Below are 16,399 nucleotides of genomic sequence, written 5' to 3' on the forward strand. Positions count from 1 at the left end.
CATCCCCAAGTGGGGGGTGGGACTCCGTAGCCCAGCAACCCACGCACAGCTTCCGCTCTCTGGTTCCTGCAGGCTGCCGATGCCCTCCTGGGCTCTTCCTGCAGGACGGAGGCTGTGTGAACATCAGCCAGTGCCACTGCTTCTTTGACCATGAGCGGCGTCTCCCGGGGGAGATGTTCCTGAGACACAACTGCAGCCAGTGGTGAGTGGCGGGGGGGCGGGGAGAGTGTGGCTCTGTGGACCGGGTGCTGCTTGCTCTGGAAGAGGTGCAGCCACAGAAGGGGCGGCCTCCCTCGGCCACCAGTCTCCGTGGCTCCTGGCCCCTTGGGGGCTGCTCGGTACTTCCGCACTAGAGGAGGCAGCTGCTCCATTTCCCACAGTGTTCTCCTGGAGACTTCCCAGGAGGCAGCTGGGCAGAATGTGTATCCTTCACCAATCCTGCAGTGGCTGCCTACCTGCCAGTGTCCAGCAGCAGCTAACATCTGGAAAAAAGACACACCTGGAAGTCCCTAATCACCGCCCCCCCCACACACACAGTTGTTTGGGCGCAGAACAAGACTAGGGGGGCGGGGAGAAGAAGAGGGCCCTATTCCTCGCTGTGTTTTAAAATGACTTTAAAATCGTGGCAGTGGCCGTGAGGAAGGCACCAGGGCTAGTTTGGTCCTGAGTAGGTTGTCGAGGCTCTTGTTCTGTCCCCAAAGACAGTTTGCTTCCCCCCCACACAGCATTTTGGTGCTTCCTGTTCACACTGGTGCCGCCATTTCCCCTGCCCTGGCCCCTGCGGCGACCAATTCCCGAAGGGCTTCGTTTCTTCTTTCTTTAAAAATGTCAGTTGCTGTATTGGTGGGACAGCATAACAATTGATCGGTCTAGTTTTCTGAATTCTCAGCATTTGCTTTTTTAGAAATACCTGGCTGGGCAGACTATTATGACATTATAATGATAGCACCGCATTCAATTGCTGATTTTAAAAAATGACCATGGTTTGGTGGTGGGAGAGGGATGGCCACTGCCCAGGGGGACACAGTCGCCGCAGCAAGAGAGAGACCGGTGTCAAACATGTGGCCCAGAGGCCAAACCAGGCCCCCGGAGGGCTCCTATCAGGCCCCTGAGCAATTGGCTGTCATCTGCTTCCTTCTCCCTCTCTCTTGCTTCCTTCTACATCACCTTGTTTTGCCAGGCTTGCTCAATCGCTCAGGAGCTACCGAGCAAAACCATTTTCTCCAGTGGCTGAGGCTCCTCCCCCTCCTGGTCCCCTGGGGAAGGAAGGAAAGAAAGAGCCAGAGCTTCCTTTGCCCAATTCTGTGGGCCCCATGTGAGAAATACAGAGAAAGTACTTTTAAGACCAAGTGCTAATATTTTAAGGATGTTTTAAGGTTTTTTAAAAATATTTCTGTTTGGTGTAGTGGTTAAGTGTGCAGACTCTTATCTGGGAGAACCGGGTTTGATTCCCCACTCCTCCACTTACACCTGTTGGAATGGCCTTGGGTCAGCCATAGCTCTGGCAGAGTTGTCCTTGAAAGGGCAGCTGCTGTGAGAGCCCTCTCCAGCCCCACCCACCTCACAGGGTGTCTGTTGTGGGGGAGGAAGGTAAAGGAGATTGTGAGCCGCTGTGAGACTCTTTGGAGTGGAGGGCGGGATATAAATCCAATATCTTCATGTACCTCACAGGGTGTCTGTTGTGGGGGAGGAAGGGAAAGGAGATTGTGAGCCGCTCTGAGACTCTTTGGAGTGGAGGGCGGGATATAAATCCAATATCTTCATGTACCTCACAGGGTGTCTGTTGTGGGGGAGGAAGGGAAAGGAGATTGTGAGCCGCTGTGAGACTCTTTGGAGTGGAGGGCGGGATATAAATCCAATATCTTCATGTACCTCACAGGGTGTCTGTTGTGGGGGAGGAAGGGAAAGGAGATTGTGAGCCGCTGTGAGACTCTTTGGAGTGGAGGGCGGGATATAAATCCAATATCTTCATGTACCTCACAGGGTGTCTGTTGTGGGGGAGGAAGGGAAAGGAGATTGTGAGCTGCTCTGAGACTCTTCGGAGTGGAGGGCGGGATATAAATCCAATATCTTCATCTACCTCACAGGGTGTCTGTTGTGGGGGGGGGGGGGAGGTAAAGGAGATTGTGAGCCGCTCTGAGACTCTTCGGAGTGGAGGGCGGGATATAAATCCAATATCTTCATCTTCATCTTTGTTTGTGTCCTTTACATTACATTACATTTATAAAGTTTATATCTCTGCTGCTACCTAATCATAAACAGGTATGCGCATGGTCGGCCTGACAAGATCTCATTTATTTCAGATTCGGCCCTCATAACAAATGAGCTTGGCACCCCTTCTTTAGGCTGATCCTGCTTAGAGCTGGGGGTTGGACTAGATGGCCTCTATGGCCCTTTCTCACTCTGGTGGCAAAAGTCAGAACATGCTCCTCCCGTCAAGGGCTGGCCTCCTTTGACCCAAAGAGGCTTCCCCATGCGTTGGGGGCAATGTCTGGCTTCATGGGGTGCCAGTTGCTACCCTGCTTGACTGAAGCTTCCCTTCCCTCTTCACAGTGTCTGTTTGGATGGCACAGTGACCTGTGACTCAGTGGCCTGCCCCGTGAACTGCGGCTGGTCAGCGTGGTCTCCGTGGACGCCCTGCAGCCGGAGCTGTGGGGTTGGGATGCAGCAGAGATTCAGGTAAAGAGCTGTGGAGTGCAATCCACAAGAAGATCCCCTCGACGATGACCCCTCAGACAGCGGACAGGCCAGGAATGGAGCACAAAGCCGTGTCTCCTGGCCTCCAGCGGCTCTGCTGAAGTTGTGGCAGGAATCTCATTTCTAGAGTTGCCACAATCCAGCCAACAGGCAGTGTTTTTAACTGGGTGAGATTTAAGCTGGGTGAGATTTCACTGGGTGAGATTTAAGCAGGTCTTGAATTCAGCAGGAGCTTTCAGGAGGACAGCTTCTGAACCTTTCTGATGCCGCCCCCCCCCCACCTACCTACCTTGTCCATTGAATAGGAGGTGCAGCTGCATAACAATCCCTGGATGAGGTCCACCACCTATTTTTCTACAAAACACCCCCTGGATTTAAGCCTGAATTGGACCCTCCCATCCTGATCAGTGGCAGTAAAAACTGTTCCTGACTTGTGGGGGGGGGGGCGGGGGGGGATCTCCTGCATCTTAACATGAGAGCAGCCCCTGAGTTTTGTGCCCCGCAGGCCAGCCAAGCCCGACTGCACCATTCTCAGTGCCATGAAATTCTTTTTGTGCAACATTGTGTTGTTCTCTAATTCCATGCTGATTTCAGCCATAAAGTGAGAGTGGTGTCGGGGTAGTATCTGGAAGACCCAGGTTCGAGTCCTCACCCTGCTCTGGAAGCCTGTGCTGGGTGACCTTGGGGTCCAGACACCCCACCTCAAGCTCACCTACCTTACAGGATTGTTGTGAGGATAAAATGGAGGAGAGGAGAAGGGTCCCCCTCTGCAGAGAGAGGCAGAGTAGAAATGAAAAGAAATAGGCTTCATCTGGCACCTTCAAAGACAAACTTTTGTAGACCAGAGTCCATTTTTGTCACCCTTAGTCCCCCATCTGTAAAATGGGAATCATACGGGCCTATCATAAGAATAGGAACCCTTTGCTTGCCGCAAGTGCTGTTGGGATGCGAGCAGTCTTTTTGAGGGAAGGCCCAAATCCAAATCCAAATCCCTTTATTCGCATAGAAATAAAAAGTACAGCATAGCAAATTTACATGGAGTTTCAGCTATAAAAACCAGTCAGACTTCAAGAAGGGGAGCTAGTCTTTTGCTCCCTGGTTGTTATGGCAGCCAAAAGGTACTTTGCAACTAGGCTTGTGATATGGGAACATTGGTCAGATAGCAGAAAAAAAACTAACTTCTTTCAGGTTATCAATAAAAATTAGACAAAATAGGTTTGATTATGCAGTCTCGCACTTCCCCATAAAAATCACAATAAAGTAAGACAAGGGCAACCGTTTCAAGGTGCCTTCCATTACATGGGCAGACTCTATCCTGATAAGGGCTGTTGGCAACCCTCCCAGACAGTACCGCTGAGGGTAGAACATTGAGTCTTGCTAACATAAGAGAGCGGCGTAACTGGGGCGGAGTAATCTGGGGAAGGGAGGCAGCAGGCAGCCCACGATCTGGGAAGATACCAAATGCTAAAGGGGAACAGTGTTATGTCCAGAAGAACAAAGGGACTGTTTCTCAATATCTAAGATCCTCTGCTTCAGGATTCGGAATGCCTGCGTTTTGCTTAGCATACAGAGGTTGTTCAGGGGTACACCTATGGAATGTATCTTCTTCTGGATCTGACTACACCAAGTGGAAACGAAGGAATCCACTAGCATCATATAGAGGATTTATAGTTAGTACTTTATAGTTAGTAGCCATGTCCTGGTCTCCATCAAATGGGTTCCAGTCTCTAGGCACATTGCAGCAGAGCTGACACAGTTGGGGACCCCTAAAATACGGCGTAAAAATGCTGCCTTAATTTGCTCAAGTTGGAAATTGAGGGCGCATGAAGGAGGGGAAGAGCGTTCATCTTGCCTACCAACATTCCAACAGTGCACAGTTTGTGGGATTTTCTTGGTTGGTTTTGGGGGGGCGGGGTGATGGGGAGACACATCCACGTGGAAATCCCGGAGCTACCCTCGGGCCAGGCCTCTCTCCATACTGAATGCCCTCCTGCTCCTCCAGGTCCCCCTCCAACCCAGCGGCTGCCAATGGTGGTGCTCCGTGCCAAGGAGATGCCCAGGAAGTGCGCGAGTGCCACACAGCCTGCGTCTCAGGTAGGGAGAGCAGCTGCTGGGGGCATCACGGCCTACCGGACTTCCTGCTCAGTGATTTCACTGCCTCTTTTAAGCAGTGGTGTCTCATCCCCCACCTGCTCGTAGGAGCCACTTTCAGAATTCTGCAAAGGCAGCCATGGAAAAAACTGATGGTGCTGCTGCTGCTGCTGATGGTGAAAAACATGTGCAAGCTGACCTCCCCCCCCCCAAATCTGTGAGAAGTGTAACTGGACTCCTTCCCCTCTCTTGCCCCCAACCTCTGCCCCCCTCCCCAGAAATCCTCAGCCCCTGGCGTGACTGGACCCCCTGGTCCCCCTGCTCCAAGACCTGCTTCTATGCCACGGATGGGGTGGGAGTGAGGAAGCGATTCCGGCACTGCGGTGGCCCTGCGGCGGAGTCTGTGGGCTGCGATGGCGAGACGGCGCAGGAGGAGCCCTGCGACACGCCCCCCTGCCCAGGTATGCAAGGGGGTCTCTAGGGAAATGTTGCCTTCTGCCTAGCACTGGGCACTGCTTGGGGGCAGTGGAGTTTCTACTCTATCGAAGGTTTAGCTGAACACATTTAAGGAATGACTTACACATTACGCACACAGTGTGATGCGGTGGCTAAAAAGGCAAACGCAATTTTGGGCTGTATCAACAGAAGTATAGTGTCCCGATCACGTGATGTGATGGTATCGCTTTACTCTGCTCTGGGAAGACCTCACCTGGAGTATTGTGTTCAGTTTGGGGCACCACATTTTAAGAAGGATCTAGAGAAGCTGGAACGGGTCCAGAGGAGGGTGACAAAGATGGTGATGGGGCTGGAGACCAAGTCCTATGAAGAAAGGCTGAAGGAGCTGGGCATGTTTAGCCTGGAGAGGAGGCGGCTGAGAGGTGATAGGATCACCATCTTCAAGTACTTGAAGGGCTGTCATCTAGAGGATGGTGTGGACTTGTTTCCTGTGGCCCCAGAAGGTAGGACCAGAACCAACAGGTTGAAATTAAATCAAAAGAGTTTCCAGCTCAACATTAGGAAGAACTTCCTGACCGTTCGAGCGGTTCCTCAGTGGAACAGGCTTCCTCCTCGGGAGGTGGTGGGCTCTCCTTCCTTGGAGGTTTTTAAACAGAGGCTAGATGGCCATCTGACAGCAATGCCGATTCTGTGCATTTAGGGAGAGGTGTTTGTGGGTTTCCTGCATTGTGCTAGATGACCCTGGAGGTCCCTTCCAACTCTATGATTCTATGATCAAGTGTTCTCCCTGTAGAGAGGTTGACTGCAAAATTACACAAGGTGAGAGTTAATGAGGGGAGCTGGCTGGTAGAATCCCAACAGCTCTTTCAGCCTTAATCAGGGCTCAAGCAGAGCTTAGGGAGGCAGATGACTCATCTTCTGCCTGCAAAACATAAATCAAGGGGTTTTATAGTCTGCTGTGAAAGCGTCACCGGAAAGACTGGTTCTTGCACAGGGGACTACCGGTGCCTTTTTTTTTTATAGCCTCAATTTGCTTCAGGCTGTGCAGGGAAGGAGAGGGGATTTAGCCTCACAACCTCCACTTGGTTTCTCTAATTACAAACAGGCTCCCTGCTTAATGGTTAGCATTTCAAAGCAGGGGTGAGGAATCTTTTTTCTGCCAAGGGCAATTTGGATACTTATAAAATCATTCGAGGGCCATACAAAATTATCAGCTTAAAAAACAGCGCTCCACCAAGGGAGAACGATTCAGGCCAGCAAAATTAATGCAAATAATTGTTTTTCTATTTGAAGTCACGTGGGGAGAGCCTAATTCAGCACACACACACACACTGGCAAATGCCTAGGTCCAGGCATATTAGACCACATTGCCTAATATTAGCATACTAGGTCACACACTTATTAGCATATTAGGCCACACCATCTGGGATAATCACATGCAAACTGAACTGGTGGTAGCTGCCTTCCACCCCCCCCCCCACCTGCCAGCCCTCCCTCCCTCCCTTCAGCTGCTCCCAGCAGCCCACATACCCCAGCAGCAGTCCTTCACAATACCTACAAGGGGTGGGGGGGCTCGGCCCAGCAATCCCCAGGGGACAGACCAAGTGATCTCAAGGGCCGTGAATGGCCCTTGGGCCTGACGTTCCCCACCCCTGTTTTAACGGGAAGGGGGAAAGCCATGTCTTGTAAGACACGTCCTCTTATTTACATATTTGCTTATTTTTAGGATATTTCTGTCCGCCTTTAAAGAGTCCTGCTGGGGGATGTTTACAGTTAAAAATATCACAATCTAAAAAGCAGGGCGCTGGACGTAAACAGCGTTAGAACTGTCCTACAGCAGAAGCAGACTGTTAAAAAGCAAATAAAATAAATCCCAATTAGAAGCCTGGGTAAAAAGATATGTTTTGGCCCAGTGCCTAAAAAGAACATAAGTAGGGCGCCAGGTGAGCTTAAAGAGGAAGAGTGTTCCAGAGGGAAGGAGCCACCACTGAAAATGCCCTGTCTTTAGTTGCTACCCACTTCACTTCTGAAAGCAGCAGGCCCACCAAGAGTGGGGGTGGGTTCTTTTAAAAGAATGACAGCAGACCCCCTCCAGTCCAACACTCTGTGTCACATAAGAACAGAAGAGAAGCCCTGTTGGATCAGGCCAGTGGCCCATCCAGTCCAACACTCTGTGTCACATAAGAACATAAGAGAAGCCCTGTTGGATCAGTCCAGTGGCCCCTCCAGTCCAACACTCTGTGTCACATAAGAACAGAAGAGAAGCCCTGTTGGATCAGGCCAGTGGCCCATCCAGTCCAACACTCTGTGTCACATAAGAACATAAGAGAAGCCATGTTGGATCAGGCCAAAGGCCCATCCAGTCCAACACTCTGTGTCACATAAGAACATAAGAGAAGCCATGTTGGATCAGGCCAGTGGCCCATCCAGTCCAACACTCTGTGTCACATAAGAACATAAGAGAAGCCATGTTGGATCAGGCCAACGGCCCATCCAGTCCAACACTCTGTGTCACATAAGAACATAAGAGAAGCCATGTTGGATCAGGCCAGTGGCCCATCCAGTCCAACACTCTGTGTCACATAAGAACATAAGAGAAGCCCCGTTGGATCAGGCCAGTAGCCCATCCAGTCCAACACTCTGTGTCACATAAGAACATAAGAGAAGCCACGTTGGATCAGGCCAGTGGCCCCTCCAGTCCAACACTCTGTGTCACATAAGAACATAAAAGAAGCCATGTTGGATCATGCCAATGGCCCCTCCAGTCCAACACTCTGTGTCACATAAGAACATAAGAGAAGCCCTGTTGGATCTGTCCAGTGGCCCATCCAGTCCAACACTCTGTGTCACATAAGAACATCAGAGAAGCCCTGTTGGATCAGGCCAATGGCCCATCCAGTCCAACACTCTGTGTCACATAAGAACAGAAGAGAAGCCCTGTTGGATCAGGCCAGTGGCCCCTCTAGTCCAACACTCAGTGTCACATAAGAACAGAAGAGAAGCCCTGTTGGATCAGGCCAGTGGCCCCTCCAGCCCAACACTCTGTGTCACATAAGAACATAAGAGAAGCCCTGTTGGATCAAGCCAATGGCCCATCCAGTCCAACACTCTGTCACACAGTGGCCAAATATATATATATGCATATATACACACTGTGGCTAATAGCCACTGATGGACCTCTGCTCCATATTTTTATCTAACCCCCTCTTGAAGCTGTCTATGCTTGTAGCTGCCACCACCTCCTGTGGCAGTGAATTCCACATGTTAATCACCCTTTGGGTGAAGAAGTACCTCCTTTTATCCGTTCTAACCCAACTGCTCAGCAATTTCATCGAATGCCCATGAGTTCTTGTATTGTGAGAAAGGGAGAAAAGGACTTCTTTCTCTACTTTCACCATCCCATGCATTATCTTGTAAACCTCTCTCATGTCACCCCGCAGTCGATGTTTCTCCAAGCTAAAGAGCCCCAAGTGTTTCAACCTTTCTTCCTAGGGAAATTGTTCCAAACCTTTAATCCTTCTAGTTGCCCTTTTTTGCACTCTCTCTTCTTCTCTTCCCCAGTGGAAGGCATCTGGACCCCCTGGACAGCCTGGTCCGAATGCTCCGCTCGTTGCGATTCGGGGGCTCAGACGCGCAACCGCTCCTGCTCCAACCCAGCCTATGGGGGCCCTGAGTGCTCCGGGCCTCTCCTCCAGACTCGCGACTGCAACACACAACCCTGCAAAGGTGTGCCATGAGGGGAGGCAGAGGCCCTCGGCACTGGGCAGGAGGGGGGGGGACAGGAGGGGGGGGTCTCCATACCCGGTGCAGCCAGAGAGGGGCTGGTGGGATCCATTATCTTCTGTGCCAGGCCTTCCTCTCTGGCGTTCAGCCTCTGCCTGCCCCTTGCTTTCAGCACGGTGCCCGGGGAACATGGTCTATCAGACGGCCAAGGAGTGCCAGCAGAAAGGAGGTGCCTGCCCGCGCCTCTGCCTGGACCAGGGCACCAGGGTGGAGTGTGCCTCCCAGTGCAGCGAGGGCTGCTCCTGCCGCGAGGGCCTCTTCCTCCTGAATGACACCTGCCTGCCCCTCAGCGAGTGCCCGTGCTACCACCAGGGGGAGCTCTACCAGCCAGGGGACACCGTCTGGCTGGACTCCTGCAACAACTGGTACGGGGCCAGCAGCCCAGGTGGAGGAGGCAGTGGGGGCGCTTGGCTGACTCCTGCGAGGGTGGACCCAGGAGGAGCCCCTGCCATCTCCTCACCATGCGCCTGGCATGGCTGAGTCCCCCATCCCCCTCCTCCGAGATAACTTCTAGAAAGGAGTCAGCTCCACATGTTTTCCCTTCCCCTTCCCTTTCCAGCACATGCCTAGATGGGGAGATGGTGTGTGGCGTGGAGCCTTGTCCAGGTAAGACTGGCTAGAAGGGCCAGATTCTTCACCCCCAGCTCAGGCTGGGATGCAGGGGGAACAGAAGTGCCACTCCCTCCAGGGGGAAATTATCTCCATCATCTGCAGATGAATTCTCATTCCCTGAGAGCTCCAGGCCCCACCTGGAGGGTGGCAAGCCTATTTCCAGGTGACGTGACTTCCTTTAGGTGCCCTTCCTGTGTGGCTCCAAAGCAGGAGGAGAGGCTGAGCTCCTTCTTCTTCTTCTTCTTCCCTTCCTCTTCGCAGTGGACTGTGGCTGGACGCGCTGGGCCCCCTGGAGTGCCTGCAGCCGCTCCTGCAACGTGGGGACCCGCCGCCGCTTCCGCTCTGGCTCTGAGCCGGCAGCCTCTGCCGGAGGACAGCCCTGCCAGGGGCCCAACGTGGAGATTGAATTCTGCAGCCTGCAAGCCTGCCCTGGTGAGGGGGCTGTCTGTGGGTCAGAGAGGGGAGCCCGGGATGGGGGCAGCTCCTCCTCAGGCATGACAGAGCATGAGGGCTCAGCCCTTTCGAATGCCACGTGTGAGGTGAGATGCTGGACTAGGCAGGCCACCGCCCTGACCCAGCAGAGCAATTCTGATGGTTGTGTGTTCTCCTGAGCAGGCAAGAGTTTGGCTTCTTCCCTTGACCCAGATGGGACTGAGTCCTGCCAGGGGCTCCTGGGCTGGGTGGAGCCTGGGGGTGAGGAAGACCTGGCTGGGCACTGGGCAGCAGGAAGGACCACGGTTCCCACTAAGCTGAGGGAGTGTGAGCTGGCTCACAGATTTTTAGCCTCCAGCTCACACATTTTTGTCTTAGCTCAGGAAGGAGGACCTCAGAACACAATAACTTATGCAGGAGCTTAAAAGTTTTATTGGTTTTCTAGAAGGTCAGGGGTAATGGGTAAAAGGGAATAGAAAATTGTAGTTACAAATATGTCCTAATCTGCATCTAATATACTTTCTTAGATTACAGATATTGTCAGATATTATTATCTCTTAACTTTAAATCATCCGCATCGAGATAATGTGTTTTGATACATTTATGTTGTAAGTCTTCTTGTTGACGTATCTATTTAAGCTAACATTTCCAATAAAAGTGGTATTGCCATAAAAGATACAGGAGAAAGGAGATATAGATTCACACCAAAGAAGAGTCTTGAGTATCTAGCCAGATATGTAGTTTCACCCAGTATTTTCTTGCTTCTTCCTTAGATTTCCCAGCCAACAACTGGGATAGATAGTCCAGCTCGGCCATTTCCAGAATTTTCCGCACCAGTAGCTCACAACTTTAATGCCAGTAGATCACAAAGTAGAATTTTTGCTCAGCGTAGAGGGAACATTGGGAAGGACCCATGTCCGCACAGGAAGGGGATGCCCTGGGAGGAGCTACCTGTCCCGGGGCTCTTCCCTGAGCAGCACTCTTTGGCCCATCGCTTTCTCCCCCCCCCCCCTCCCCAGGCTCTGGCATGGAGTGGGGTCCCTGGTCACAGTGTTCTGTGCCTTGTGGAGGTGGCTACCAGAACCGCACGCGGGCCAGCACCGTCTTGCGCAGGATCGACTTTGCTACCTGCAACCTTCACCCCTGCACAGGTGAGCACGAACCTTGAGCTCTGCATCCAGCACAGTCTGCTCTGTGTGGGGCTGGGGGGAGTGGTGGAGAAAAGGGGTCTCATTTCCAAGCAAAGCCACAAGTGTGGAAATTTGCCTGAGGCTGATGGAAGCAGAAGGAAGAGGAGCAAGACCCAGCAGATCTTTCTCCCCCCACCCCCCGCAAAAAAAAATCTGGTTCAAGGCGCTTTGTTTGGCTTTGAGCAAGTCAGTAATAATATGCAGCTACTTCTGAGGGTTTTCTGCTTTGGCTCAGTGGCAGAGCTTCTGCTTTGCCTGCAGAAGGTCCCAGGTTCAATCCTCAGCCTCTCCATCTAAGAAAGGACCAGGTGGCAGGTGATGGGAAAGACCCTGGAGAGCAGCTGCCAGTCTGAGTAGACAGGACTGAGCTGGATATGGACCCTGAGGGGGGTCTGATTCAGCGTAAGGCAGCTTCATGTATTTGTGTCTTGCGCTGTTGGAGGAGCCATGGCTCAGTGGGAGAGCATCTGCTCGGGATGAAGGTCCAGGTTCAACCCCTGGCAGCATCTTCAGTTCAAAGGACCAGGCAGGAAGGGATGTGAAAGGCCTCTCTCTGCCTGAGACCCTGGAGAGCAGCTGCCAGTCTGAGTAGGCAATACTGACTTTGATGGACCAAGGAGGGGTCTGATTCAGTATAAGGCAGCCTCATATGTTCATAAGGAACAGAGGCAACTTTAAGGGAGGGATGGTAGCTCAGTGGTAGAGCATCTGCTTGGGAAGCAGAAGGTCCCACATTCAATCCCCGGCATCTCCAACTCAAAAGGGTCCAGGCAAGTAGGCGTGAAAAACCTCAGCTGGAGACCCTGGAGAGCCATGAATGGGGCTGTGGCTCAGTGGTAGAGCTTCTGCTTGGTAAGCAGAAGGTCCCAGGTTCAATCCCCGGCATCTCCAACTAAAAAGGGTCCAGGCAAGTAGGTGTGAAAAACCTCAGCTTGAGACCCTGGAGAGCCATGAATGGGGCTGTGGCTCAGTGGTAGAGCTTCTGCTTGGTAAGCAGAATGTCCCAGGTTCAATCCCCGGCATCTCCAACTAAAAAGTGTCCAGGCAAGTAGGCGTGAAAAACCCCAGCTTGAGACCCTGGAGAGCAGCTGCCAGTCTGGGTAGGCAATTCTGACCTTGATGGATGGAGGCGGGGGCATGTCTGGTTTGTTATGGGGCAGCTTCACGGGTGTTCATTTTAAAGGCAACTTTGCAACTCAGGAGATGCCACAGCAGTAGGAGCCGCCTCCATCTGGTTTCCTCTCCCCCCCTTGCCCTTTGGAACAGGTGATGTCCCAGGCCATTGCCCAGATGGCAGGGTGTGGCAGGAGTGCGCTGAGGGACCAGCCTCCTGCGCAGAGCTCAGCACGGAACCCATGGCCAACAGGACCTGCCAGCCCGGCTGCTTCTGCCCCAGGGGGACCGTCCTGCTTGTGAGTGCTGCGGGCAGAACCGGAGGCCCCCGAGGGCTGGGCTCGGGAGAAGTTGCGTTGCAGGATTAGACAGGCAGCGTCGGGGGGTGGGGGGTGGGCTGTGATTTGAGGAAGGAGGCACAATCAATGCGAGGGACACACGGGGTGGAAAGAGACATAAGAGGGAGATGGTGGTGGGCAGAAGGGGCCTCCCCAAACCTGGAACTGGCCCTTTTCAGGGTTATGAAGAAATGCTTCTGCTCCGTCCCTGATTCCATCCAGAACACTGTTTCTCACTCCCCCCCCCCCTTCACTCAAATAACAGAATAAAAGGAGCAAACCAGTGCAGAGATGCCTGCCTTGTACTGAATGTGGGTGTTGCCAACTGCAACAGTGGGATTGGCAGATCTCAGGGGTTGGGCTTGGTGGTGAAGAGGGGGTTGCGGGCAGGAACGGCTGCAGCTGGCTCACGTGAAGAGGGAAGGGGGGGCCTGATCCTCTCCCACTTCTCCTTGCAGGACAGCCTCTGTGTGCCCAAGGAGGAGTGCCCGTGTGCCCAGGAAGGGGTGCTGTATGCCCCGGGAGAGCAGGTCCCCAAGGGCTGTGAGAACTGGTCAGTGAATCTGCCCCCACCCCCACCCCTGGGCACCTCCAGCCACTCCTCAGCCTAAATGGACCTCTTTCCCCTCTCTCCAGCTCCTGCATTGCTGGCCAGGTGGGCAACTGCTCCCGGGAGGCCTGCGGGGACGGTAAGGCCCCCTCTCTGCCCACCCTTCAAACTGGGAGAGCCCCAGTTCTGAGATGGCAGCCGTGGGGTGGGGAGCTTATTTCCATTAAGCCTGGTGGGCTTGTGGGAATGGGATTGGGGCGGCGCTCAATGGCAGAGCCCCTGCTTGGCGTGCAGAAGGTCCCATGTTCAGTCTTCAGCAGCATCTCCAGCTGAAAAAGGATGTGGCGGTCAGTGGCTTGAAAGACGTCTGCCTGAATCCTTGGAGAGCCATTGCTGGTCCGAGTGGACACAATAGCGACTTTGATGGGTCCCGGGTCCGTCTGTCGGATTCAGTGTGATGCAGCCTCTGGGCTCCATGGGGCAGGACACGTGCAGAGCAGTGACGGCCTCATCCTCCCAGCGAGACGCGCAAAAGAACTTCCGGGCAAGCAGAGCCCACGCCCCACGCGTGCTGCAGAAAGGGCACAAGAAGTGTGCTGTGGGGAGAGATGGAAACAAACACGCACCTTTGTGTCGCACTCAGCTCTGCTCTGCTGAAGAAGAGCGAGACCATCCCCCCCCACACACACACACACCAGGTTGGGTTTACAAATCAGACCAGGTTCTTAAGCACAACAGCACACTGCAGCACAAGCAACAGCAAATAACTCACATAAAAGCATACAAAACCTGCCTGAAACTCCAGAGTGGCCGGCTGGTCACTGCCCTGGTCAAGAGCCTATCTGGTCTTCTCAGGGGCATCAGGGAACCAGCAAAGGTAGGAAGGACCCCACACAGCCTCCTCTCCCCAGCCCTGGACTTCTTTATCCTACCCTCCTTTTTCTCCAGCCCCACACTCTCTTCCTTCCTTGCCAGTGAATGGCCAGTGGTCTGAATGGACCCCCTGGAGTGAATGTTCGGCTGCCTGTGGACTGGGGCTCCAGAACCACTACCGCTTCTGCGTGAACCCCCCTCCATCTGGGATGGGAGTGCCCTGCCTCGGGCCGGAGCGCGAAGACAAGCCCTGCCAAGTCCAGCCGTGTGCCAGTGAGTGCCCCTCTTGCCTCCTCTTCCTCGAAGGGATGAGTGGCTCTTTGAGGGCAGGCCTCTCAGTGGAGCCAGAGAAGAAACCTGCTTCTCCTGTGGCTGGTTTTGTGCTTCGGTGGGAAGGGCAGGGAACAGAGGCTGCCCCAAAGGGGTGCCCAGAGGAGCAGGTTTGGTGCTGCAGGTCCTTCCTCACGCTGGCACTCATCCTCTCATCTCCTCTGCTTTGTGCCGGACCTGGAGGGTGGCAGCCCTTTTGGACATTTCTTAAGAGAGTCCAATCAAAAGTTTTTAAGGAGGAGGCCCATCGGGATGCAGGCCCGAGAGGGGAACTGGGAGTGTGGCTTTTGTGACCTTGGCCTTCTCGCAGGGAGTGGGGCCTGGGGGGAGTGGAGCCCTTGGACCGGCTGCACCGTCAGCTGCGGGGGAGGCCTGCAGAGCCGGAGGAGAGCCTGCGACAGCCCTGCCCCACAGAATGGCGGGGACTACTGCGAGGGGCCCCCCACCCAACTGGAGGCCTGCCGCTTGGAGCCCTGCCCTGGTGAGGCGTGTGGCATCTCGGGGTGGGGGGAGAGCCTGCCCCCTGGGTCGGCTCCGGGAGGGGCAGGGGCTGCCAGACAGTGGCCTGGTTCTGCCCTTCGGGAAGGCTGGCCCTGGGCTTTCTGCCTTTCTGTCACATTAGAGTGCTTGGTGGGGGGAGGGACTGGAGCGGGCCTGCTCAGCGCAGGGAGAGTGTGGTGCCCGGAATGCCTCCCGCCCCCCAGCCCTGCTGACTTTTGGTGGAGCTGGAATTCCCTCCCCTTGGCTGCTCAGAAGGGGGTCTCCCCACCACAGCCCTCCTTGTGAGGTTGCCCCCTTTCTCCCCACGCAGGGCTGGACTGCTCCGCTGTGGAGGGCTCCGTGTACAGCAGCTGCGGCCCCTCTTGCCCCCGCACCTGTGACGACATCTCGGTGAGCCTCTGTGTGCCCCCCCCCCACGGCAGCCTCCCTCTTCTGCCCCTCCCACACCCAGTATGGACCTCGGACACCCACACACCCTCCAGAAGGCAGGCAGGCTCCACATGTCACTTCTCTCTCCAAGAATCCAGGCCCCTGCCCCATTATGCCCCCAGGCTCCTGGGGAAGTAGAGTGAGGCTGGGGGGGCTGCAGAGAGGTAGCTGACCAGCTTAGCCACTCCCCAGTGGGTGTCTTTGAGGTCAGACTCAGCCCCTCGTGGTGAGCAGATGGGCAGCCCCTCTGGGGTAAGGAACCCAAGGCTGCTAAGAGGCCCTGGCAAAGTCACCGGTTGTGAGTGACAAGTCAGAGCCATGTGGGTTCCTGTGCAGCCCCCAAAGCTGCACTCTGCCCGTGAAGCTTATTTCCATCGTGCTTGGTAGGCTTCTCCTCACAGTCAGGAGGGTGGGCACCTGGCTTCTGCAGTCAGACACTGGCATCCTCAACAGAACAGGAAGGTTTGGGGCTTGCTGTGTACAGGCTCTGGACACCTGGAATGTAAATGGCCTGGCCAGAAGATCTCCCTCCCTCCCTCCTTTGGCTGACCCCCCCCCTTCTCTTCTTTGCCCATCTCCTCTGGTGCTTCTGGAGAGTTTGGCGCCCTTCCTGCCTGCCCTCCCCAAGGGCACTGTCACTCCCTTCCAGTTAGTTGCCACCTCTGAGCCCTCATGCAGACCAGGGGTGTGCCCCTAAGTCAGCCTCTGGGCCTCCGTCTCCCCTTCCTCCACGCCCCTCTTCTGCCTCCCCAGCACTGCCTCTGGACCTGCGAGCCCGGCTGCTACTGTACCCATGGGAAAGTACTGGACAGGAACGGCACCGCCTGCGTGGAGAAGCACAGCTGCCCCTGCCTGGACCTTCTCACCGGCCACCGGTACCTGCCCAGGCAGACCATCCCTCGCACCGACGGCTGCAACACCTGGTGAGGCCCGGAAGCCATGTGGAACCCAGCAGCACTCTCCTGACAGGGTCTAAGCCTGCCTTCTTCTTTCTCTCCCCCTAG

At 54.5% G+C, this 16,399-nt stretch overlaps 1 protein-coding gene across 1 annotated transcript in view; it reads left to right on the forward strand.

Annotated features, from left to right (window-relative positions):
- LOC132578290 (SCO-spondin-like) overlaps window positions 1-16,399 on the forward strand; it is a 170,568-nt gene that overhangs the window by 97,944 nt on the left and 56,225 nt on the right. The window contains exons 57-72 of the mRNA XM_060248229.1: window positions 73-202; window positions 2,554-2,679; window positions 4,700-4,791; window positions 5,067-5,249; window positions 8,806-8,970; window positions 9,140-9,392; window positions 9,587-9,633; window positions 9,901-10,071; window positions 11,091-11,222; window positions 12,528-12,673; window positions 13,171-13,265; window positions 13,349-13,401; window positions 14,238-14,408; window positions 14,776-14,946; window positions 15,277-15,356; window positions 16,149-16,318. Of these exons, the coding sequence (XP_060104212.1) occupies window positions 73-202; window positions 2,554-2,679; window positions 4,700-4,791; window positions 5,067-5,249; window positions 8,806-8,970; window positions 9,140-9,392; window positions 9,587-9,633; window positions 9,901-10,071; window positions 11,091-11,222; window positions 12,528-12,673; window positions 13,171-13,265; window positions 13,349-13,401; window positions 14,238-14,408; window positions 14,776-14,946; window positions 15,277-15,356; window positions 16,149-16,318 (2,185 nt within the window). The remainder of the gene's footprint in view (window positions 1-72; window positions 203-2,553; window positions 2,680-4,699; window positions 4,792-5,066; window positions 5,250-8,805; window positions 8,971-9,139; window positions 9,393-9,586; window positions 9,634-9,900; window positions 10,072-11,090; window positions 11,223-12,527; window positions 12,674-13,170; window positions 13,266-13,348; window positions 13,402-14,237; window positions 14,409-14,775; window positions 14,947-15,276; window positions 15,357-16,148; window positions 16,319-16,399) is intronic.

The sequence above is a fragment of the Heteronotia binoei genome, chromosome 10, assembly GCF_032191835.1.
Source record: "Heteronotia binoei isolate CCM8104 ecotype False Entrance Well chromosome 10, APGP_CSIRO_Hbin_v1, whole genome shotgun sequence".
Classification (NCBI taxonomy): Eukaryota; Metazoa; Chordata; class Lepidosauria; order Squamata; family Gekkonidae; genus Heteronotia; species Heteronotia binoei.